The sequence below is a fragment of the Xyrauchen texanus genome, chromosome 17 (genome assembly GCF_025860055.1).
Source record: "Xyrauchen texanus isolate HMW12.3.18 chromosome 17, RBS_HiC_50CHRs, whole genome shotgun sequence".
NCBI lineage: Eukaryota > Metazoa > Chordata > Actinopteri > Cypriniformes > Catostomidae > Xyrauchen > Xyrauchen texanus.
Window position 1 is genome coordinate 9,323,594 of NC_068292.1, and position 24,329 is coordinate 9,347,922.

Consider the following 24,329-nt stretch of genomic DNA (forward strand, 5'->3'; position numbering starts at 1 on the left):
AATGTTTTAGGCTATATCACAAAGTTCAGAACCTGCAAAGAATATCAAACGCACACACACACACACACACACACACAGAACACTGACAAACAACAGTTCTCTTCGAGGCTGAAGAAGGCCTGAGCTAATTATCAGAAGAGCAGTCCACCTTAACAGGCTGATAAAACATTTCACTCCAGGAAAGCAGGAAAGATAATATGCCCCTTTACTCCACTCCCTAAAGAAATACACATGAGATGTTCACTTAATGAAAATAAGGTGAAATTATGTATAAATTGACCCTCAAACTTATACAAGTCAACTAAGACAGATATATAGATGCAGATATGTGGATATTGTTGTGAAATATGCAATTATTGTATTCTAATCATGGCTTTTGGTATATGAAGTATTTATGGGTCATAGTAAACCACAATTGTAACTAATAAAAAGTGGTTTTATAATGAAAGGTACCATAAGTAGTTGTTAAACAATTTATTAAGAATGTGTTTACTGTAAAACACTTGTATTAATAATCATTGTAACCATATATTGAGAAAATAGTTTATTAAGAAAAACACCTCAACTTGTTTTATAAAGATTTTTATTATGAAAATGGTTTATAAAGAAAAACATACTACACTGAATGTTGTAAGCATTTATTAAGCAGATGATGGTGGCAGAGTAGAGAGGAGTTGAAAATGTATTAGAAAGAGCTTTGCAAAAAAAAAGGAGAAAAATGCCATCATTACCGTCAATGTGTTGCGGACGAGATACAGAAGATACAGCGATGATGGAAAGGTCCAGAAAAAGAGGACAAAGAGACAGAGTTTTATATGCAAAAGTCCTAAGGGGTCTTCCAGAAATAATGACAGTTCAAGATTTTATGTTTGACCAATTGGCTGTAAAAGACTGAATGTATGCAGAGGGAGTTTCCAGGAGGGGATTTCTGAACATGTCAAAAAGTTGATGGACTTTAAAAAGGACTGTAAAGGAATGTCCAGCCAGAGGCAGATTCACCAAGGACGTCTCCGGTGTTATGATACCTTGCCATTGCACCTCATGAAGTTAAAAGCTTGTAAATTATTTGGTTTTGATTTACTTACAATATATATATAATATATATGCAATACATGAGTACAGAGTCTCATCAAATTATCATCAAAAGGCCCCTTGCATGTGAACACAACCCAAGGGCACACACTGGAATGCACCTAAAAGAAAATGAATACAGAAATGATTAGGATATTGATTGTTGAATTTTTAATAAGAATAAAGTAATCATTCAAAAGGATATATATAAAAAGGATATATATATATAATTAAATTGAAGAGACAGGGGATTCTGACCCCAACCCTTCAGTACGTACAGTAAGGGAGTTATTGTGAAAATTTCACCTGTAGTAAGTCAGTATGGTCAATAGGAAAGCACTACAGCCTTTGGAACAGGAAAAAACACTTTAGGGGAATTACTGTAATTTTTTTTAATTAATATTTGTATACTGAAAGTACAGTAAGGGAGGTACTGTCAAAATTCCACCTGTAGTAAGTCAGTCTGGTCAGTAGGAACATACTACAACCTTTGGAACATGAAAAAATCCCTTTAGTGAATTACTGTAACTTTTACATAAAACATTTTTGCGTACTGTATGTACAATAGCCTACACAAAAGTACACTAAAGCAGTCTAGGTGAATACGCAGCAAATATCAAACCTGAAACTATTTTTACCCTGGTTGGGTTTTTTTTTTTTAAACTTGACTATGTTCATGGTGCTGTCCACGTAGGCTATGTGGTCCTGAAGGTCCTACATGATCAAGTCTGCAACTTGGGTAAAGTTGCTTTTTATATTCGCTTCGCATATTTGCGGAGTTCCGCGTTCAATATCTCGTGAGCTGAATATTGTTACTACACAAATAACATTGTTTTATTATTTTAATCGCCTCAAAACGGGCTTTCCTTCGGGTTTGCACTTTGCAGATGGTCCCTTCTTAGCAGCCTGCGCATAGAGATCAATGTATTTTGTACAGTGCGAAGGAAAGATCGTTTTGAGGAAATTTATGTTGTAGCTTCTGGTGTTTTATCTGTAGTTATATGTGATAGGTGTTGTGTGTAGCAACAACGTTTAGTTCACGAGTTACTGAACGCGGAAGTCCGCGAATGTGCGAATGTGCAATATAAAAGCAACTTTACCTAAGTCAACACTTCCGGGTCAACCGTTAGCGGAAACAAAACCAAAACCACAGTGATTTAATTTATTTAGGGCTTCATTGTTGTTATTGTTATTGTTGTTATTGTTATTATTGTTATTATTATTATTATTATTATTATTATGTAGAGAACGTACATCCATCAGGCTCAAGCTAACATCTGCCGTTCATCTTTAACAATGAACACAAGAATCATATGACGAAAGGAAGAAAATAATTACAACTGAAAATATATTACAGATCACACCTATTGCATTTATTGGATTCAATAAGACCGTTATGTTATACAGCTGAAAATAAATATGTTGCACCTTTTATCTCCTAATAAGCAAATAAGAAAAACTTGCGTGTAACTTCCGGTTAAATAATAAAAGAAAATGAATAAATACCTTATATATATATTCAGTTGTATATAATTGTTTAATACAGTATATTCTGGTGTTTAAGTTGAAATTGGAAGAAAATTATCTGTTTATACTTTGAAAAATATAAATACATTTAGCACATGATCCATAGGTCGATGGCGTGACGCTCGTCCGATTACCGTAAACATACAATTATAACGAGCAATAAATCTTCCATTTACTGATACTTAAAACATACACATACACATGCATCACCTTTCACCTAAATCACTGAACTAATGCCTTAAGATAAATAATGCTTTTAGAGAAATAAAGATGAATGTCAACACAAGTAGGAAAGAAAAACTGAGATAGCAGGATCAAAGTGTATTTGTGCGTCATGAATGCATAATCTTTGTTCGTTACGGTAAAAACAAAACAAAAAAGGCGTTGCTGTCTCATTCATCCTGAACATGTGTCCATGCGTATAGTATGTACTTACTAGAGGACATGTAAGTAAAGCCATGACACCTGCACAGCCCAGGATTATTCTGTTATTCAGCGGGAAACGGAAGTCAGGAAAGGACTTCGTGACTGATTTAATCCAGAAAAGGTGAGATAAACACTTCTTTAGAACATTTGTACGTACAACAGAAATGAATGAATACAGATGCTGTAACTGTATTCCCAGAGTCACTGAAGAGATTTGCTGCATACTCCGACTGTCTGCACCTCTCAAACAACAGTATGCACAGGTACAGTACACACTGGAAACATCTTATCCTGAAGGAAATGGAAATCCATATCTAGCATACCCTCTTGAAAATGTTAAATGGTAACCATCCTTTCTGCAAAATTACAGTCACAGCAGAAGTCAATACCGTTATACTTAAGAATAATAATCTATTAATTCAATCAGTGCACGGATGGATGGATAGATAGATGGATGGATGGATGGATAGCTTTTTGTCCCTCATTAACAGTTGTGTAAACGACTTAATAATCAAAAATTGATGTCAATTTGTACTACGTTATTATATTATTATTCATATTTGCTGTCACACATTATGTTATTATAATATTTTAGGCAGTTTTTTTAAGGAAGATTGAGAGAAAGCTTGAAAGTTCTTGGAGTTGTAGTCAAAAATTTTATATTTGTGAAATTTGGATTGGAAAGCCAACATAATTATTTTAGCATTGTAACAATAATAGTAGTGACTATAGCATTTTTGTGGAAAGTTTGGTTACCATGGTAAATTCTTGCAAAGAATATTGTTGTAGCTCGTATTATATGAGGACCTTCAAATAGTTCACCCAAAATTGAAAATTCTCTCATCATTTCCTCACCCTCATGTCAATGTGTATGACGTTCTTCTGCAGAACACAAATGAAGATTTTTAGAAGAATATTTCAGCTCTGTAGGTTCATACAATGCAAATAAATGGTGACCAGAAATTTGAGGCTCCAAAAAGCACATAAGGGCAGCATAAAAGTAATCTATATGCAGGGCCGCCGATAAGGGGGGACAAGGGACCTTCTGTCCCGGTAGGGGAGGGGGCCCGGCTGGACTGGAGGGGGGGGTACAGATGGGCTGTTCCATATTGTATATCACATCTAAGCATGTTCAGCATGAACTGCAGATATAAACATGGAGACGATGCACAAAAGCGAAACCCACCCCCTTCAGACAACTAAATGGAGGAGGGCCTGCTGAATTCATTTTATACCCAAGAATTGCTAACTGCATCCCTGTCCATGTAATGCCACACAGTCTAGGCACATTCATGATTTCAAGCTCGATTACATTTCCTTTTGCTTGATGCATGCACATAGCACTAGATGGCGCTATATTAAGTGTAATCGAGCTTGAAATCATGATCGTCAAAGAGACTGCTGTCAAGATGTATAGTGAAAAAGGAGTTATATCAAGTCTGTTTCACCCAAAACTAAGTGGACTAACTTCTGAAGATAGGGATTAAACCACTGGAGTCTTTTTATGCTGCCTTTATGTGCATTTTGGAGCTTCAAAGTTATGGCCACCATTCACTTGCATTGTATTGACCTACAGAGCTGAGATATTCTTCTAAAAATCTTCATTTGTGTTCAGCAGAAGAAAGAAACTCACATACACATCTGGGATGGCATGAGGTTGAGTAAATGATTAGAGAATTTTCATTTTGGTGTGAACTATTCCTTTAAAGTATGTTTGTGTTTGCATTATCATCAGGATCATGATCTGGACTACGAGGCTCTCTTGGGTTCTGGTCAGTATAAAGAGAGTTATCGTGCTGATATGATCCAGTGGGGTGAGATGAAGCGACAGCAGGATTCTGGATTCTTCTGTAGACTGGCCATTAAACATGCCACACAACCGCTCTGGGTACGAGCACTCATTCTGACAACCAGCAGACTGGAGATCAGATAAACCACTCAGAGTAAAGTTTTAGTCTTAAGTGTGTCATAATTCTAAGAATGGCGTCATTTTGTTCTTATTCCTAGATTTAAGTGTTATTAATAAAGGTTCATTAGTGTTAAGATTTGGCCTCAGCTCTTTGATTATTTAAGAGTGCTGGAGAGGTCTCATAACCAAGTTAAGGTTTGCATGATGACTGTTGAAAGCATGCACTCTCCAACAAAGAATGAGTGTGTTAGGCTTACATGATAGTGGGATTTGGGCAACTCATTGTTGTGAATTAAGCATTTGAACAATTTGATGGGCTTCATGCCAAAACCTTCAGAGGTCTTCAACAACTAATCATTCAAATGAAAATATAATTAAAATGATAACAATCAATGATGAAAATAATTGATTATGAATTTAATAATGATTAGTTTAATATCTTTGCACTAGCACAGCAAACCTCCATTAGTGACAACACTTCACAGTAGTGAAAACATGTTTCCATGGGAAAAACAGACATTTGAAAAATGCTACAGAGCTGCATTTGAAAAGAGCCCAACACACACACAAACACTTTATAATACGTTTAATAAGCTCATAGTTTCATGTGGGGTTTCAGGTGATTTGACCGATTCCTTCTGGTGTTTAATGTGCTTTAACCCCAACTCATATCTTACGTTTCACAGATTTATTCTTATTTGTAAATATTCTAAACTCAAAGTCATGCAAGTTTTTATTTTGCAAAACAACTTGTCCAAAAATTTCTTAAAATACAGGAAATAAAATGTGGCTTTCTTATTTGATTAATCATTGAATTTATCTACTGAAGAAGAAACAAATTTTGTTTTATAATGTGTTAAGACTGTTCTTAAGAGCATATCTGAGAAGTTTTATAAGCCCCAGAGATGTTCTCATAGACCCTTAAACCTAGAAATATCATGGACATTTTAAATTGGAATTTCCAGGCCTGGAAATGTAATGGAAATTAATAAAATCTTCACGTCTATTTAAAAATATGGACATTTCTGTAGTGCATTTAATTTCTCGAGTTATGCTTGGTTATGAAATATTTAATCATCTAGCGATTACTCTGAGCACAATTTTTATATAAAGCCAAAAAAACAAAAAATCCTTATTCAGTATTATTACCCAGCTCGCTGGAAAACTTGATTCTGATTGGTCAATCACACCATCCAGCGGTCTGATATTTCTGAATAACAACCATACATTCTGTTCAAGTCATCTTTTCTACTTCTTGTATCATTTTGTGATCTCTACAAGTAAGCTAATAAAATAATTTCACTGCAACTCAATATTCCATGTCCATTTATTTATTTATTTGTTGGCAAATAGTCTTGTAATAAGTGAGATAATGAGCAGTCTCTGGTTTGAAATTTCATACACGATCATCATATATCACCCCGAACAGATAATCAGTGACTGCAGACGTGTGTCAGACGTGCAGTGGTTCCGTTGGGAGTTTCCTGATAAATGTGTGTGTGTTCGGGTGGAGGCGTCTGAGGAAACACGGTCACAGAGAGGCTGGAGGTTCACTGCAGGTAAAACACAACTGACAAACAGCAAACACACACACACAGACACATCAGTAGATCTGTGTTCATGTAATGATGTATATGTGTGTAGGTGTAGATGATGCCGAGTCAGAGTGTGGTTTGGATGAGGGGGTGACATTTGATTGGATCATCAGGAATGATGGAGATGCAGATGTTCTGCAGGTGCAGCTGGAGGGACTGCTCTCATTGGTCAAGTCAAAAACACAAAACAACATTCAACTGGTTTGATGAAATTTTACAGATTGTTTATTTGCTGTCAGTCTTAGACATGTACCTGGAGCCCTCAGAAACTCAAGGAATATCTCATTTAAAAAACGAAGGTGAAAACATCACTGACTCCACCCTTATGATTTTCTTCTTTAGTGTAACACAAAAGGAGAAATTCTGAAGAATGTTCACAGTGCCCTTTTCCATACAGTAACAAGCTCCAAAAGGACAAAAGACACTATTAAAGCACCATGAAAATAGTCCATATGACTCATGTTCTATATTGCAAATCTTCTGAAGTCCTACGATATCTTTGTGTGAGGAACAGAACACAAATCAGACTTTAAAAACTATTCACGTATTCTTAAAATCTCATTAGCTATTTTTTAAATTTGAAGGTTGCGATTAGTTGAGACACTATATTAAGTGTAATCGAGCTTGAAATCATGATCGTCAAAGAGACTGCTGTCAAGATTTATAGTGAAAAAGGAATTATATCAAGTCTGTTTCACCCAAAAGTAAGTGGACTAACTTCTGAAGATATGGATTTAACTACTGGAGTCTTTTTATGCTGCTTTTATGTGCTTTTTGGAGCTTCAAAGTTGTGGCCACTATTCATTTGCGTTGTATGGACCTACAGAGCTGAAATATTCTTTAAATCTTCATTTGTGTTCTGCAGAAGTCAGTAATACATATCTGGGAGGGCATGAGTCTGAGTTTTTAAATGACAATTAAAAATTTTGGGTTATCTGTCTCTTTAATGCAAAATCACCAAAACAGTACAGTCCTATGTCTCCATTGCTTATATGTGCCTGATTTTTAACAGTAAATTGTGGCTAAAAGCTGCTTCTGTAACTGTCAGTATTTAATTAATGCATTCAAAAATACTTGATATCATTAGTGCCTGAAATTGTATTAAAGCAAGAATTCACTCAAGACCTTACCTGCAGACGATTTTTACCACAGGTAAAATAGAATCTTAAATATTCTAGAATGTACATTTTGATTGTCTGAGCTTTGTAGCCACTGTAAAATAGAGACCAAGTAGGTCTTACAATTTTAATTTATCTGAAGTATGCTAAAAATAAAACGGGCAAAAAAATTACATTAAAAATGGTGTTCCTTTATTTATAAAAAAAAAATGTTTGTCATAAATTATTACAATGAAACAGTCAATAAACATTTACATCTTTAACACTGCAAGTTATCCACTATGCAAAAGGCTATTAACAACTGAACAGATTTTATATGACCTCTTGAAAGGTTTTAGACAGTAAACAAAATGTGTTTTCCTTTTTAACTGACCAAGTTCTTTAATATGGCAGTGCACTATGATTGACTGATCACCCGCCATCTCTGTCACCACCCCTCTGTAGATTAAACATGATTTCACATCAGTGGGGTTACAAGCATGCGGGGAGAATCGACCAGTGTTGGTCCAGAGCTGGATTTATGGCCCCCTTTTTTTTTTTAAATGTTCCACACAAACAAATAAATAAAAATATTAAACAACTAATATAATTTAGGAAAAATATAAATAAATGACTAAACACCACCATTGAAAGTAACTACAAGAAAATGACACCTGCTAAACAGAAACTTCAGAAAATAAAGCTGGTCCAAACACTGTGTTGGCACAGTCCAGATTGAGTGATTCAGTCAAGGTCTGTCCCTCCCTTCCATCCATCGTGATTAGTCCAAATAAATGTTGCAATTCTTGTTTTACGTGCATTGTGAAAAAGTGCCAGCTTCACCGAGTCACCCACAACAATCAGAGAGGAAACGGTGTGGTTTGCATGTGGAGGACAGACATCTAGACTTAAAAGTTGTTGAGTTCCTGCAGAGTTGAATCCAGAGTGGCATGAATCTTACTGTTCTCTTCTTGGGCTGTGGCAAGCCTCTCTGAAACACCACACAGCATATAGTGAGCACAGGAGGATATTTGATACACACACAGCGCTCCACATTAAGCTTATATAAAACTGATTGTTTAATTGTCCAAAAACTATTTTGGTGCATTAAAATGAAAACTGATAAAGGATGAAGCATCGTAAATTTACAGTCAACCTTACGGTGATCCTAAAATTCTGCACGATTCAACATGACATTTATGAGTAATACTAATTTTGATAAAGGGTGTTTTAACTTCTGGTCCACTTTGTAATTGGGGCTCAGAACATTTTCTTTTCACAGTAATTTCAGTTGATTATTTTAGTATTGAATGAATGAATGATTCATTCATTTTCTTTATTTCTCTTTCTTTGTTATATTGAATTTAGAATTTTATTAGCCTATACAACAATAATATATTTCTTTCATATGGCATCACAAAGCTGTCCGATTAAACCCTTAAGACTTCATTTCATTTGACTGAAGCAAGACCTATTAGGAGTTGTCATATTACATATATATATATATATATACACTTTATATTTGGAATTGCGCAAGTGTGAAAGTAGAGAGTACTTTAAGAAAAATATATGTTATAAACCAACCAGAGCTACCGACACAATGTCTCAAGACTCAAGCTGCATTATTCTACACCATATGGTAGTGAGTAGTGCGTACACACTGCAAAATGCAATGAGCTGTAAAGTACAGTGAGATTTTGCATAATGTACTTCTTCAACCGGAAAAACAAGAGTGTGGAATTCTGGACATTTTATGCACTCGCAGCATTTCCTCACACAGTAAAAGGGGCAAAGTTAAGGGTCTGTGATGCTGGCCTGATAAAATAGCCATAATTAATGGTGAATGTGGCAACTAAAGAAACTGAATATATATATTATTTGAGATTTAAGTGTTGAACTGAGGTTGGCTAAAGCGATCAGCAACACATCTCACATGTGTCTGAAACGTCACTTCCATCAGCTGAAAAGAGGTGAATGCTTCCATGTAGTAAAAACACATGAGTGTTTTATTAGAGACAATACTACACATTTAATATTCATACACTAGATGGCCGAGTGCATAAGGTACATTTTGAAACCCACTTTCTAGTCTGGGTTTTTCAAGTATACTGGAGTGAGTTTTACCTTCCAGGTCATCAATGGTTTTCTCCAGTTTGGACACTGATCTCTCGGCAAACTCAGCACGAGTTTCAGCCTGTTTGAAAATGGAGCACAATATGAAATGTCAGATGCTGTAAAATGTTACATTTATGCATTCAGCAAATGCTTATATCCATAACTTACAGTGCATTAATGGTATAAATTGTATTAGTTTGTGTTCCCTAGGAATTGCAACCATGTCATTGGACTCAACTGGTAGAGCATGGCACTAGCAGCATCACAGTACACAACATTCAAGTATGCTTTAATGTATCCATATGAAAAGCAAAGTTGACCTCTTTTAGTCTACTGGTCAGGATCTTGATCTCCTCCTCATATTTGTCCTCTTTCTTTGAATACTGTAAGAGACACAGTGAACCAATCAGATTTAATTAAGACTAAAACAATATTTAGTCTTTTAAAATGTCATGAAAATGCTTTAGTGCAACTGAAATCATATCAGTCTCATTTCTGTGAAGTCAAACTACTAGACATATACAATCAGACCATAATAGTGCTGTAAAAATCTGGTTCTGGGGAAAAAATAAATCCCTTACATTTTTCCACAGGCAAATTGATTATTAACCATAACTAAAAACTTTTAAAGTCAGACCTACCTTGAGCTCTAAAGGGTGTTAATTGATGGTATATGCTTCTGCTGAAGCCACTTATGTTAAATTATGTTAATTAGCTATGATCCTGAAGAAAAAGATCCATAAATCAGAGAATCCCAACCAACAAAGCACACCAATAATAAGAGCTTCGCAACGACCGCCCACTCCCATGATACAATCAAGTCGTCTCCCTACACTCTCCAACTACTTACAGTATATATTTGCATTTATCAGAATATTTCTCAATAGGTTGTTTTTGTACTTGATCAAAAATTTAATGAACAGTTTTACATATTTTCCATTGTTTTTAATTCAGTTATGTCAATCGCAATGCATCTTGGGATTGTAGTTCATTCCACATCATTTAAGTACACAGTCTTGCAACTTTTGTCCATTTTTTCAATATTTTTTTGCTTCAAATCAAAGTTTGTAATGTAGTGTTTCACCTCAGAGCTGATTGGTTTGGTTCATGGCTTATAACTCTTCTAAAGAATTGAATGAAATACCAATGGTAAAATTTAATGGAAAAATACTTACAGAAAAAGTGGGCGGGCACTGTTGCACTCCATTGGCTTCAGTGTTTTCCGCATGCGTGCTACAAAAGAAAGTGACATGCTGTGTATTTAACCCAGCATATTTAACTTTTTTTGGATTTCCTTAAAATATTTGCATCGAGTCATCAATGTGTGGATAGTCTAATAAAAACTGTAGCTCGACTACACAAAATCTTGACTGAATGTAGCTTGATTATAATTTCTCATGTAAACGTACTGACAGTGTACCTTGAGACAGACATACAGTGAGGAAAATAAGTATTTGAACACCCTGCTATTTTGCAAGTTCTCCCACTTAGAAATCATGGAGGGGTCTGAAATTGTCATCGTAGGTGCATGTCCACTGTGAGAGACATAATCTAAAAAAAAAATCCAGAAATCACAATGTATGATTTTTTAACTATTTATTTGTATGATACAGCTGCAAATAAGTATTTGAACACCTGAGAAAATCAATGTTAATATTTGGTACAGTAGCCTTTGTTTGCAATTAAACGTTTCCTGTAGTTTTTCACCAGGTTTGCACACACTGCAGGAGGGATTTTGGCCCACTCCTCCACACAGATCTTCTCTAGATCAGTAAGGTTTCTGGGCTGTCGCTGAGAAACACGGAGTTTGAGCTCCCTCCAAAGATTCTCTATTGGGTTTAGGTCTGGAGACTGGCTAGGCCACGCCAGAACCTTGATATGCTTCTTACAGAGCCACTCCCTGGTTATCCTGGCTGTGTGCTTCGGGTCATTGTCATGTTGGAAGCCCCAGCCTCGACCCATCTTCAATGCTCTAACTGAGGGAAGGAGGTTGTTCCCCAAAATCTCGCAATACATGGCCCCGGTCATCCTCTCCTTAATACAGTGCAGTCGCCCTGTCCCATGTGCAGAAAAACACCCCCAAAGCATGATGCTACCACCCCCATGCTTCACAGTAGGGATGGTGTTCTTGGGCTGGTACTCATCATTCTTCTTCCTTCAAACACGCTTAGTGGAATTATGACCAAAAGGTCTCATCTGACCACATGACTTTCTCCCATGACTCCTCTGGATCATCTAAATGGTCATTGGCAAACTTAAGACGGGCCTTGACATGTGCTGGTTTAAGCAGGGGAACCTTCCGTGCCATGCATGATTTCAAACCGTGACGTCTTAGTGTATTACCAACAGTAACCTTGGAAACGGTGGTCCCAGCTCTTTTCAGGTCATTGACCAGCTCCTCCCGTGTAGTTCTGGGCTGATTTTTCACCTTTCTTAGGATCATTGAGACCCCACGAGGTGAGATCTTGCATGGAGCCCCAGTCCGAGGGAGATTGACAGTCATGTTTAGCTTCTTCCATTTTCTAATGATTGCTCCAACAGTGGACTTTTTTTCACCAAGCTGCTTGGCAATTTCCCTGTAGCCCTTTCCAGCCTTGTGGAGGTGTACAATTTTGTCTCTAGTGTCTTTGGACAGCTCTTTGGTCTTGGCCATGTTAGTAGTTGGATTCTTACTAATTGTATGGGGTGGACAGGTGTCTTTATGCAGCTAACGACCTCAAACAGGTGCATCTAATCAAATCAAATCAAATCAAATCACTTTATTGTCACACTACCATGTACACAAGTGCAACAGTAGGTGAAATTCTTGTGTGCAGTTCCGAGCAACATAGCAGTCATGACAGTGACGAGACATATACCAATTACAATAAACAACATACTTACACAAAACAATTTACATATCAAATGTACACATACTTACACAAAACAATTTACAAATCAGATGTACACATACTTACACAACACAATAATTATATACAATGCAGAATATAGAACAGAATATACAATACAATACAATAAGTGGGAGTATATGAAATATATATGTGTATATATATATATATAGCAGTTGTATTGAGGAGAATATGTTGACAGTCCAGTGTGAGATTATAGATTAATAAAGTGCAGTGCTAATTATTGATCCTGATAGATCAAGAGTTCAACAGTCTGATTGCTTGGGGAAAAAGCTATCATGTAGTCGGCTGGTGCGGGTCCTGATGCTGCGATACCGCCTGCCTGATGGTAGCAGTGAGAACAGCCCATGACTTGGGTGACTGGAGTCTCTGATGATCCTCCGAGCTTTTTCACACACCGCCTGGTGTATATGTCCTGGAGGGAGGAAGCTCACCTCCGATGATGTTCCTGGCAGTTCGCACCACCCTTTGCAGGGCTTTGCAGTTGTACGCGGTGCTATTGCCGTACCAGGCGGTGATGCAGCCAGTCAGGATGCTCTCTACAGTGCTGGTGTAGAACCGTGTGAGGATGTGGTGGTTCATTCCAAACTTCCTCAGCCGTCTCAGGAAGAAGAGGCGCTGGTGAGCCTTCTTCACAACGGCCTCAGTGTGGACGGACCATGTGAGTTCCTCAGTAATGTGGACACCGAGGAACTTGAAGCTGCTGACTCTCTCCACCGGTGCTCCATTGATGGTGATGGGGCTGTGTTCTCCGTCTTTCTTCCTGAAGTCCACAACAAGCTCCTTGGTTTTACTGACGTTGAGGGAGAGGTTGTGCTCCTGACACCAGCGTGTCAGAGTGTGCACCTCCTCTCTGTAGGCTCTTTCATCATTGTCAGTGATCAGACCTACCACCGTCGTATCGTCAGCAAACTTAATGATGGCATTGGAGCTATGTGTTGCCACACAGTCATGTGTGTACAGGGAATACAGGAGTGGGCTGAGAACACAGCCCTGCGAGGGCTCCAGTGTTGAGGGTCAGTGATGAGGAGGTGTTGCTGCCCATTCTAACCACCTGACGTCTGCCTGACAGGAAATCCAGGATCCAGCTGCACAGCGAGCTGTTTAAGCCCAGAGCCCGGAGTTTCTCATCAAGCTTGGAGGGCACTATGGTGTTGAATGCTGAGCTGTAGTCTACAAACAGCATTCTCACATATGTGTTCCTTTTTCCAGGTGGGAGAGAGCAGTGTGTATTGTAGATGCAATGGCATCATCAGTGGAGCGGTTGTTGCGGTAGGCAAACTGCAATGGGTCCAAAGAGGGGGGCAGAACAGAGCAGATGTGATCTCTGATTAACCTCTCGAAGCATTTGCTGATGATGGGGGTCAGAGCAACAGGACGCCAGTCATTTAAGCATGTGATTATAGCTTGCTTCGGTACAGGCACAATGGTTGATGTTTTGAAGCATGTGGGGACTACAGACAGGGAGAGGGACAGATTGAAAATGTCCGTAAAAACACCAGCCAGTTGATTCGCGCACGCTCTGATGACGCGGCCCGGAATGCCGTCTAATTTAGGATAATAAATGGAGTGGAGGTGGACATTTTAAAGGCAGACTAACAGGTCTTTGAGGGTCAGAATTCTAGCTGATAGACAGGTGTTCAAATACTTATTTGCAGCTGTATCATACAAATAAATAGTTAAAGAATCATACATTGTGATTTCTGGATTTTTTTTTTTAGATTATGTCTCTCACAGTGGACATGCACCTACGATGACAATTTCAGACCCCTCCATGATTTCTAAGTGGGAGAACTTGCAAAATAGCAGGGTGTTCAAATACTTATTTTCCTCACTGTAAGTGAAAATTATCATATGGTCACAGCTCCTTATTAGGGACATAGTAGCAAACTACTTTCTAGCTAAAGCTGTTCAATATCAAAAGCTGGAGGCTGCATTAATATTCATATGATCCAATTTCCACATATCCATTCATGTCATCAAAAGAGCTGTGGAGAAACACGAGTAAAATATAATCAAATGTGTTTTTACAATGATTTATTTTTGTTCCATCAACTATTTCTGAAAGCCCCAACCACTAAATATCAACAAAATGAATTGTGATTGATCACGTGATCTTTTCCCATCTATGTGGGCGGTTTGTGGCTGCACGACTGATGTGACAACAGAAATAAGTTGTGTGAGCAATGAAAGGTAATGCACAGACACAGTGAATGCCATGAGCCCTAAGAGAAGCAGACATCACACGTGATAATGTACACACTGGCTGTCAGTGGGTTCTCTCCTTTGAACAAACACAAAATCAGTAAGACATAATATTTAACAGAATGTGAGTTCTGGTCACCCGAAACCAGGAATTATTGTGTTGCAAGATCATAGTAAATAATACCCACCACACACTACTATACATGGTGTTGCTGGAAGCTGTTCTGAGCATATATCACTTGAAACAGAGGTGTCTTCTACCATCACAAGAAAGTGGTCTTGGTCATTTTTGAAATTGGTTAGCAGCAACATCACTGCCCCACAAACATGATCCCCACCAGCTCTATACTTTGTGAGGATTCTCCCTGCTCTGCTTGCTCTTTCTGTGCACTGAAATTGAAAGTAGTCCAATATTCTTCTGAACTTACTGGAAGCAGATTCTTCAAAGCTGTTGTTTATGTCAATGCCAGTGAGCTCTTTAAAGTGTGCTTTCATTCCTGCTGGCTGAAAAAGATATGGCCACTCATCAAGTAAATCTTTGGTTTCCTTTCCAGATTGGATGTTGTTTCTTTGAGAGGTGTAAGTAGAAGTCATTAAGTCATAGATTGTCTTTACATCACTTTCATTATTTTGAAATATTACTAGCAACTTCTCTTTCTTTTCCTGCTGCAATTCGGATGTTTCTCCAACTAGCAGTTGTGCATCAGAATTTATACAACATATAACAATTTTCGTTTCTTTGTTGATACTTCTAGAGTACCACAAAGTGGTGTACTAATAGCTTTTGCTCTTTTAAAATTGTCAATTCTACACACCAGTTGTTTGAGGAGAGAATCATATCCACTTCCTACAACCTGGGAATTAATCTCATCTCTGAAAGACTTTGGGTATGCAATCACCATTTGTCGGGCTATTTCTGATACATGTTTTTTTGCTGGACATTTGCTGACTTCCAGGATCTCAGAAGCAACAATGCGGACCAACTGTCTTCTCTCAGAGCAACTTGGCCTTTCGCCATTTTGCAACTTTTCCATAAAACTTGCTGGCATTTTTTGCCATGGAACATCAAAACTATAATGCCAGTCATGGTCATAAAACAAAGTTTCACAGCTACTGTCACCTAGAAGATAAACCAATGTCCACAGGTTACAGGATGAACACTTTTCATGCAGCTGTAATTTTTTGGCAAAATTGCCTATTCCCAAGCTGCAGATTTATTGAAGTTTAATAACGGACAAACAGAGATGGCATGGGGCTTTGTGGGATGTTCATGTGCCACTATATAGAGTATGCATTTAAAGTGGTGCACAGACTTGTTTTATGTCCGCAGTGCATTATTGTCAGAGGGGAGACTGTTGTGCATTTTTGACAGGGACCGCAGGACCACAGTGTAACAAATCACTAGCATGAAATGGGCACATTTAACGTGTTGCTGGTGATTTGCTGCACTGTGGCCCTGTAGTTGCTCTGAACAATGCACAACAGTCTTCACTCTCTGTGGGCATAAGCTGCGGACCCAACTGGAGACGTTTTGGCCATTCATGCACCAGGTAATCACCACAGTGGCACATGTACGGATCACAATGTATGCAATTTCCAAAATCAATGTTTTGAGGCCCCGTGCCATCACAGTTTGATTTGTACCATCAAACTACACTAGTCAAAATTTTAAGAGGATCAAAACCTTTCATAATAGTTATCTTAAAACTAATACCCAAAACTCTTCAAATGTTGACTAGTGTACAATAAATCTGCAGATTTGTATACATATACACATATACATATACATATACAAACCCGATTCCAAAAAAGTTGGGACACTGTAGAAATTGTGAATAAAAAAAGGAATGGAATAATTTACAAATCTCATAAACTTATATTTTATTCACAATAGAATATAGATAACATATCAAATGTTGAAAGTGAGACATTTTGAAATGCCATGCCAAATATTGGCTCATTTTGGATTTCATGAGAGATACACATTCCAAAAAAGGAATGCCACTGTGTGGCATCCCCTCTTCTTTTTATAACAGTCTGCAAATGTCTGGGGACTGAGGAGACAAGTTGCTCAAGTTTAGGAATAGAATATTGTCCCATTCTTGTCTAATACAGGCTTCTAGCTGCTCAACTGTCTTAGGTCTTCTTTGTCGCATCTTCCTCTTTACGATGCGCCAAATGTTTTCTATGGGTGAAAGATCTGGACTGCAGGCTGGCCATTTCAGTACCCGGATCCTTCTTCTACGTAGCCATGATGTTGTAATTGATGCAGTATGTGGTCTGGCATTGTCATGTTGGAAAATGCAAGGTCTTCCCTGAAATGTCTCACTTTCAACATTTGACATCAAGTCTTCCACTTGAAGAGCTGGATGGTGAAATTGAGCATCCAGGAGCAGGTGAACCTGATGCATCAGAAGTGTATTCAGCAGACAAATCATTGGCAGTGTTTTGCAGAGTGGAAGCAATATCTACATGGCATAAACAAAAAACTGCATTAAAAACCATACTGCAGAAACAAGAAACACATTGACATACTGTAATACAAGTAAAGAGTACAGCTAACAAAGTACAGAATGAAAGAGACTGGGGTGTTGTTTTTCCAGTTCATCTAATTGTATGCATGTACACAAGTCAACATAGTGGATCAAACCTTTCATAATTGTTGTCTTAAAACCAATACCTGTTCTTGTGAACTTAATGAACTTTTTGATCTGCTTCAACTGTTGACTAGTGTATATGTAAAAACAACCATTGATTTGAAAACTTACTTGGGATTTGGGCTATTAGTTTTCTTGCTTCAATCGGTCTCAGAAAGCCACCTAGATCATCATCTTTCAAAAACTGTAGGTCATCTATGGTCTCCACACCTAGGCTGTTCAAACCCTCTATGGCTAGCTTTGAAGTTATAGGGTTTGGGAACACATTCTCAATAAAAATCAACAATGCATCCATTTCTGTTGGGAGAGGACAGTTTATCCTTTTTACAGATGAACAACGCTGTGCTTCAGAGTAATGACCTTCAGTCCCATAAAACTGTACTCATTTAAGGGATAATAATCCAGACATTCCTCAGCATTTACACAAATTAATTCCTTTGTCGCAGACAAAATCTCATAAAGTCCATAATCATGCAAATACACTGAGGGGCGGGGAGTCACAAGGAAAGTCACCTCATCATCTTTCACGAAAATCAGCTCAATCTGTCCAAACTGTAAAATAGAATACTCCTCTTCACATTTAAGGCAAATTAAGTTTCCTTTCCTGTACAGGGTACCCTTGTATTCTACCCATGTTGAAACAAAGTCTGGTTCATTAAGCAAGCTTGTCTCAACAGCTTTGCACACAGCATCACTGTACAAATGAGGAGAGTATGTGACCAAGTCAACACTTTTAAGCTTTGGTGAAAAAAATGACCATGAGTGAAGATATGCTTGAAGAAGTTGATGGTTGTGTGACAATGTCTTGCATACATTTTTGAAGTTCTGTGTTCTTCTCACACTTCTTTTGAAGTAGGAATGTTTGCTTTCAAATCTCAATGACCATAAACGAATTAAAGGTCCAAGACTTGAGTGACGTATAGTGAAGCATGTAATGATGTTTTGGTTTAAAATTTTCACCAGGAAACTTTCTTGTTTCCAGATATTCTGGTATTAAGACATTGAGATATGCAATCTGTGCAGTGGTAATCTTGGGAGCACACACTAGCTCAACCAGTTCTTTCAACTTAACAGTCAGTTGCCATACAGGGTCTTGTGACTCTACTCTGTTTCCAATTATGACAGGAAGAAATCTGAGGAGACACCAGTTCTCAGCTGCTTGACCACCTAACTTTCTGCCTTTTTCACATATCTGGGAGGGGGCAGAACCAGCATCAGAATCCAGATATTTGAATTGTGCAAGTAACCTGTTCAGCTGCGTATATGAAAACCACTTCCTTTTTACAAAGTATTCCAAGAAAATGGCAAGATCAATAGCTACAACGCCTTCAAACAAGTCGTGGCCAAGGCATGGGGGAAGTCCAGGCTGAGCAACATGAAAATATTTGAGAGAGCTGAAAATGGAGTCAAACTTCAACCCATTTACAACATTTTCTTCGGTCGTCCTTAGAGTTTCCACTGCCGCCTTATAGGACTCAACTGTGCGATTGGGAAAGTCTACACACACATTTTGAAGTTCACTGCGAGATACCAAGCAATACCTACAGCAATGCTTGGCAGTACTGAAGTTCTGTGAGTAACAACCGATGCAGTGAGACCCCAAATTATCACCGATAATAGCCACTATTGTTGCACGTACTATGTCACCTGAAGATGTCACAAATCCATGCTCTTCAAGTTCTTTGACATCTGCCAACAACTTAGCAAAAATCTTGGTTTGACCAAAATAGTTAAAGTCTCTCTCATAACACAAAAGTGATAACTGAATGTTATCAATGCATGATCTCTAAAATGGCTCAAAGTTGCCAAGTGTAAAATACACTCCAATCATTTTGTGTCTTTTTTTAGCTGACCCAAGGGGATTCACAATCTCAAAGGCATCCTGATACAAGATAAGTTGGATTGTAATCTCAGGCTGCTTAAACAAGTCATTGGACTGGGTCTATTAACATGGTTTTTAAAGTGTTCTTCAATGGAATATACTGTGCATAACGTTGGTTTCGGTTCTCATCACGACCAAGACACATACTTTGTGGATGGACGTACGAAAAACATTTCTGATAATACTGTCTTCTTTGGTATTCTGTGGAAAGTAATGAATTACAAGCTGAATGTAAATCTTGGCCTTGCAAAGTCTGCACCACAGATTCAATATCACATTGTGAAAGGGCCGTTTTTGACTTGAGTATTTCCCTGAACATCTTCTGTGTGTACTGATGACAGATAGAATTTAAACCACTGAATTCCTCCACAATCATCTGAATGGTTGACAATGGCACCAGGTATTTGGCTTGTAGCTGCATATAAAACAGGCAGAGATTTTTCATGTACAATGACTTTGCGTTACATTTCGTCAGTGAGTCTGTGAATTCACTTTCATCAACCTCATCCTCAGTAACATCAAAAAATGCTGAAGAAGTTTGCTCAGATAAAGGATCCATAATCCGTAAAAGTCCTGTGCTTTCGTGAAACATGGGCAGTGAAACTTGATCTTAAACTGAAATTTTTGTCACATTTTTCAAAAGGACAACACCACCTCTCCCTTGGCTAAATGTGACCTGAGATGAGAAAGGACATTGTTCATGTCTGTAAATTGTTGTTGACAGTCTGTATTGTTGCAAACAAACGTGCCCGTCGAATCATCAAAATGAGTATGTGGTCTTTCGTGATGGCGATAAACATGAGCTTTGAGAGCATTGTATTTTGAGAATTTACATTTGCAGTCTGGGAAGCAACATGGAAATTGAGCATTTGCTTCATGTCTGTGTAAGATTTGATGATTAACGTATCCCTTAACTGTCTTCAGAGAGCAATCACAAAATTTGCACAAATACATCATCATCCATATGGTTAAAGGTAACACACCTCATAAAATGAAATCCGTTGTCCATGTGTAACCAGAGTGTTTACTAAAATCTAGTAATAAATAGTAATCTAAAAATAATTGCTAAAATAAACTAAAATAAAATAATTAAAATCAAGGTTTGTGAAATTAAAAATTCATGTGATGTTTAATATTGTATATGTTCTCATGTTGCAGTATGAAACGAATGTATGTAGTTTAAGTGTATGTATCCCTTTAAGGGAAATGCGGGAAGAGTTTTACGGTTGACCAATGAGAAGTGATGATGGAGCAGAGGAAGACGGAGAGAAGAAGAGACAGGAGCACGGAGAGATCGGCGGAGAAAATAGTGATTATAACACAAGTGAAATTGTGATTTGAACTAGGTAATACATCTAGAAACAGAGTGATTACGTTTGTTTTGAAAGTTATTTGTGATACAGAAGTTTTGAGTTGTTTTTGTTGAGTTTCTATCTGTGAAAACGGTGACGCAACGAACTGCATATCACCGCATGAATACTACATGGAATCTTGAACGCGCGAGGGGGAGCCAAGATGGCGTCCGTCTAATCAGACATGTGCTTTAGGCGTCTTCGATAAATTTGGAAGTTGCAGCTGGAAGTTATGCCATAGCTCTTAATTTTCTCAATAAGTACTGTCATGTAATAGCCTACTTAAACTCGCATCTTAACGAGGTTGGATAATTCAAACTTTTGAATGGGCAAAAGGAGAAGAAGAAAACTTCAATCCCCTTCTCATAACGTTGACACTAATGTGATGGAACCTGCGTGCGAATCCGAGATGGAGACCAGTCGGATTTTATTCAGTCATTAGTGTCAATTTTTTTCCCCTCGATGTACGCATATGGACCACGAAACACTGCTCTTTTACCTTCCTCTCGTGCCTTTCCTCGTCTGCCTGAATTACCTCAAAAAAGCGATTCGCCGGCTAAAAAAAGAAATAAAGTTGGTTCGAAGACTGAATCTGAGAATTCTTCGGAAGTGCTTGAAGCTATTCATACGCTTGGCCTGAAACTTGATCAGACGCATTTGAAGATTTCGGCGATTGAGAAAAACACGGAGCTTACTTCGGCCAAGGTGGACAGTTTAGCTACTTCGGTGCAAAAGCTCATCGCTGAGGTTAATACTCACGATGAAAGATTATCCCTGATGGAGAAAGAGTTGCATGCTCTAAAAGCTGAAAACGTGGCTTTGAAGACTAATATAGCTGAATCTCAACGTTACACTCGACGATGGTCCCTCAAACTGCATGGCTTGACAGAGGTTGATGCTGAAGATGTCCGATGGATAACTATTGAACTCTTGCCAATGTTGCTCCTGATATTCATGACCAGCTGGATCGGGTGATAGATGTAGTCCATCGTCTTGGTCGTAAATCTACTTCGTCAAATATATTTCACAAGCGGCCCATTGTCATTTTATTTTCGATGCGCCGTTACCGGGACATGATCTGGAGAGCTGGGAAAAACTCTAAATTTTTATTGGACAACGGGCTTCGCATCTCCGAACTGATGTCACCTGAAGACAAAGCGGCTAGAGAGAAAGTGTGGCCGATGGTGAAGAAGGCACGAGAGGAAGGTAAAAGAGCAGTGTTTCGTGGTCCATATGCGTACATCGAGGGAAAAAAATTGACACTAATGACTGAATAAAATCCGACTAAAATTTCACATGTGGCAGTCTATCTTCAAACTTTTTTTCACATGCCGGGCTATTTTTTATTTTTTTTCCTGATTCACGGAATGTTTATTGCCCGCTGCATTTCTGGGTTTTTTCAAATTTAGTCAATTTCGGCTTTAAGGCATTAGGTCTTGAAGCTTGGTAAATTGTCATTTAAACTCTTGTTTATTCTGTTCAGATTATAGTTTTATATTGAAAAAAAAAAAAAACATTTTTTGATTTTTTTTTTTTTTTTAATGGATTTTAAGTTTAATTCTTTAAGCATAGCATCCTTGAATGTAAGGGGCGTCCGAGATATTACTGAGCGAAAGGCTTTATTTCTTTTCTTTAAACGGACCGATGCTGACATTGTTTTCTGTCAAGAGACTCATTCTACGGACCTGGATGAAAAATTTTGGAAAGCTCAGTGGGGTAACTCCATTGTATTCAGTCATGGAACCTCACATTCAGCAGGAGTTATGGTTTTGATGAACAGATTTAAAGGAGACGTTCTTAACTCTGTCACGTGTGAAAATGGAAGATGGGTTATTTTGACTGTGAAATTGGACAACTCTACATTTATACTGTGTAATATATATAGTCATAATTCCAGAGTATTGAACAAGGCCTTATTTGCAAAGGTTTCTGATACTATTAAGGGTAAATTGGATACATTCCATGCTTCTTATGTTATATTTTCAGGCGATTTTAATGAATGCTTGGATAATTTGATTGATAGGCATCCTCCTCGTTCTTCTCTAAATGATACACAATCTAACCTAACATCTCTGTGCGCCAACTTGTCACTTACCGATACTTGGCGTTTCTACAACCCCGGGAGTTTAGAATATACATGGTCTAACAAAAACAAGTCTTTGCAATCTAGAATTGACTTGTTCTTAATTTCTACATCTGCTCTACAATTTGTTAAGGAAATTATTCATAGTTATGCCCCTTTGACTGATCATAAGCTTATTTCTTTAATGCTCACAGGTACCAAAGAGTACTCTAGTCTCAGAGGGTACTGGAAATTTAATAATACTCTTCTTAATGATGACTATTTTAATAAAGATGTTAAAACAATTGCCACTGATATCTTTGGAGGGTTAAGGGAAGAAGGTTTTAAAAATAAATGGGAATTTTTCAAATATAATGTCAGAAAGATGGCTGTTAAACGTAGTAAAGAGTTAAAAAAAAATAGTAGACAAAAGGAGTTAAATTTAATAGATAAACTAGGAATATTGGAACAGAAGCAAAATCTCACAAAGGAGGAAGAAGCTGAATTAATTATAATTCAAACCCAACTTGACAAAATGTATTTAGATTTAGCTAAAGGTGCTTTTATTCGTTCTAGAGCAAAATGGCTTGAAGAGGGTGAAAAAAATACAAGTTATTTTTTTGCTCTTGAAAAAAGAAATTTTAAAAGAAATGCTTTAACAGCGTTAAATATTAATGGTAGTCTTTGTCTAGATCCCAAAAAAATCTCTGACTTTGTTTTTTCATTTTATAAAGATTTATATGAGTCTAAATTTGATCTATATGACTGTGTAGAGTTCATTCAAACAATTCATCAAAATATTCCTATTATTGATTTAGAATTTCATGACTTATGTGAATCTGATATAACACCTTCTGAGATTAAAGATGCCCTTTATGGAATGAAAAAAGGGAAAGCACCTGGTATAGATGGGTTAACTGTGGAATTTTATTTACATTTTTGGGAACTGATTGAAACTCCTCTTTATAATATGTATAATGAATGTATTAGTAATGGAGAAATGTCCACTACTATGAAACAAGGTATAATTTCATTAATTGCTAAACCAGATAAAGATCCTCATTTAATAGAAAATTGGAGACCAATTTCTCTTTTGACAATTGATTATAAACTAATTACTTTAGTGTTTGCTAATAGACTACGGGGAGGTTTAAATAAAATTATTAGTGAACCTCAATCAGGCTTTCTAAAAGGTCGGCATATAACTAACAATATTAGACTGGTGCTTGACCTGTTAGATTATGCTGAAAATGTTGATGAAGGTGCAGTCATTGTTTTTTTGGACTTTTATAAAGCATTTGATACAATTGAACATGAATTCTTATTCAAAACTATGACCCTTTTAGGATTTGGAAATACATTTTTGAATGCAGTTAAAATGTTGTACAACGATATCAATAGTTCTGTAATAGTTAATACTTCCACCTCTAAAAGATTTAACATTAATCGTGGTGTACGGCAAGGTTGCCCAATTTCCCCCTTTTTATTTCTGTTGGTAGTTGAATTATTATCCATTGGTGTG

The 24,329-nt window shown here is 37.5% G+C and overlaps 1 protein-coding gene across 2 annotated transcripts in view; it reads left to right on the plus strand.

Annotated features, from left to right (window-relative positions):
* Window positions 1-2,952: 2,952 nt before the first annotated feature.
* pmvk (phosphomevalonate kinase) overlaps window positions 2,953-24,329 on the plus strand; it is a 30,267-nt gene continuing 8,890 nt past the window's right edge. The window contains exons 1-5 of one of the 2 annotated variants that reach the window (XM_052146422.1): window positions 2,961-3,145; window positions 3,224-3,287; window positions 4,760-4,912; window positions 6,363-6,492; window positions 6,578-7,804. In XM_052146422.1, coding sequence (XP_052002382.1) covers window positions 3,057-3,145; window positions 3,224-3,287; window positions 4,760-4,912; window positions 6,363-6,492; window positions 6,578-6,735 — 594 coding nt within the window. In that variant the 5' untranslated portion in view covers window positions 2,961-3,056 and the 3' untranslated portion in view covers window positions 6,736-7,804. Of the gene's footprint in view, window positions 3,146-3,223; window positions 3,288-4,759; window positions 4,913-6,362; window positions 6,493-6,577; window positions 7,805-24,329 lie in introns of those variants that run through there. The other variant, XM_052146423.1, reaches the window with a different exon arrangement.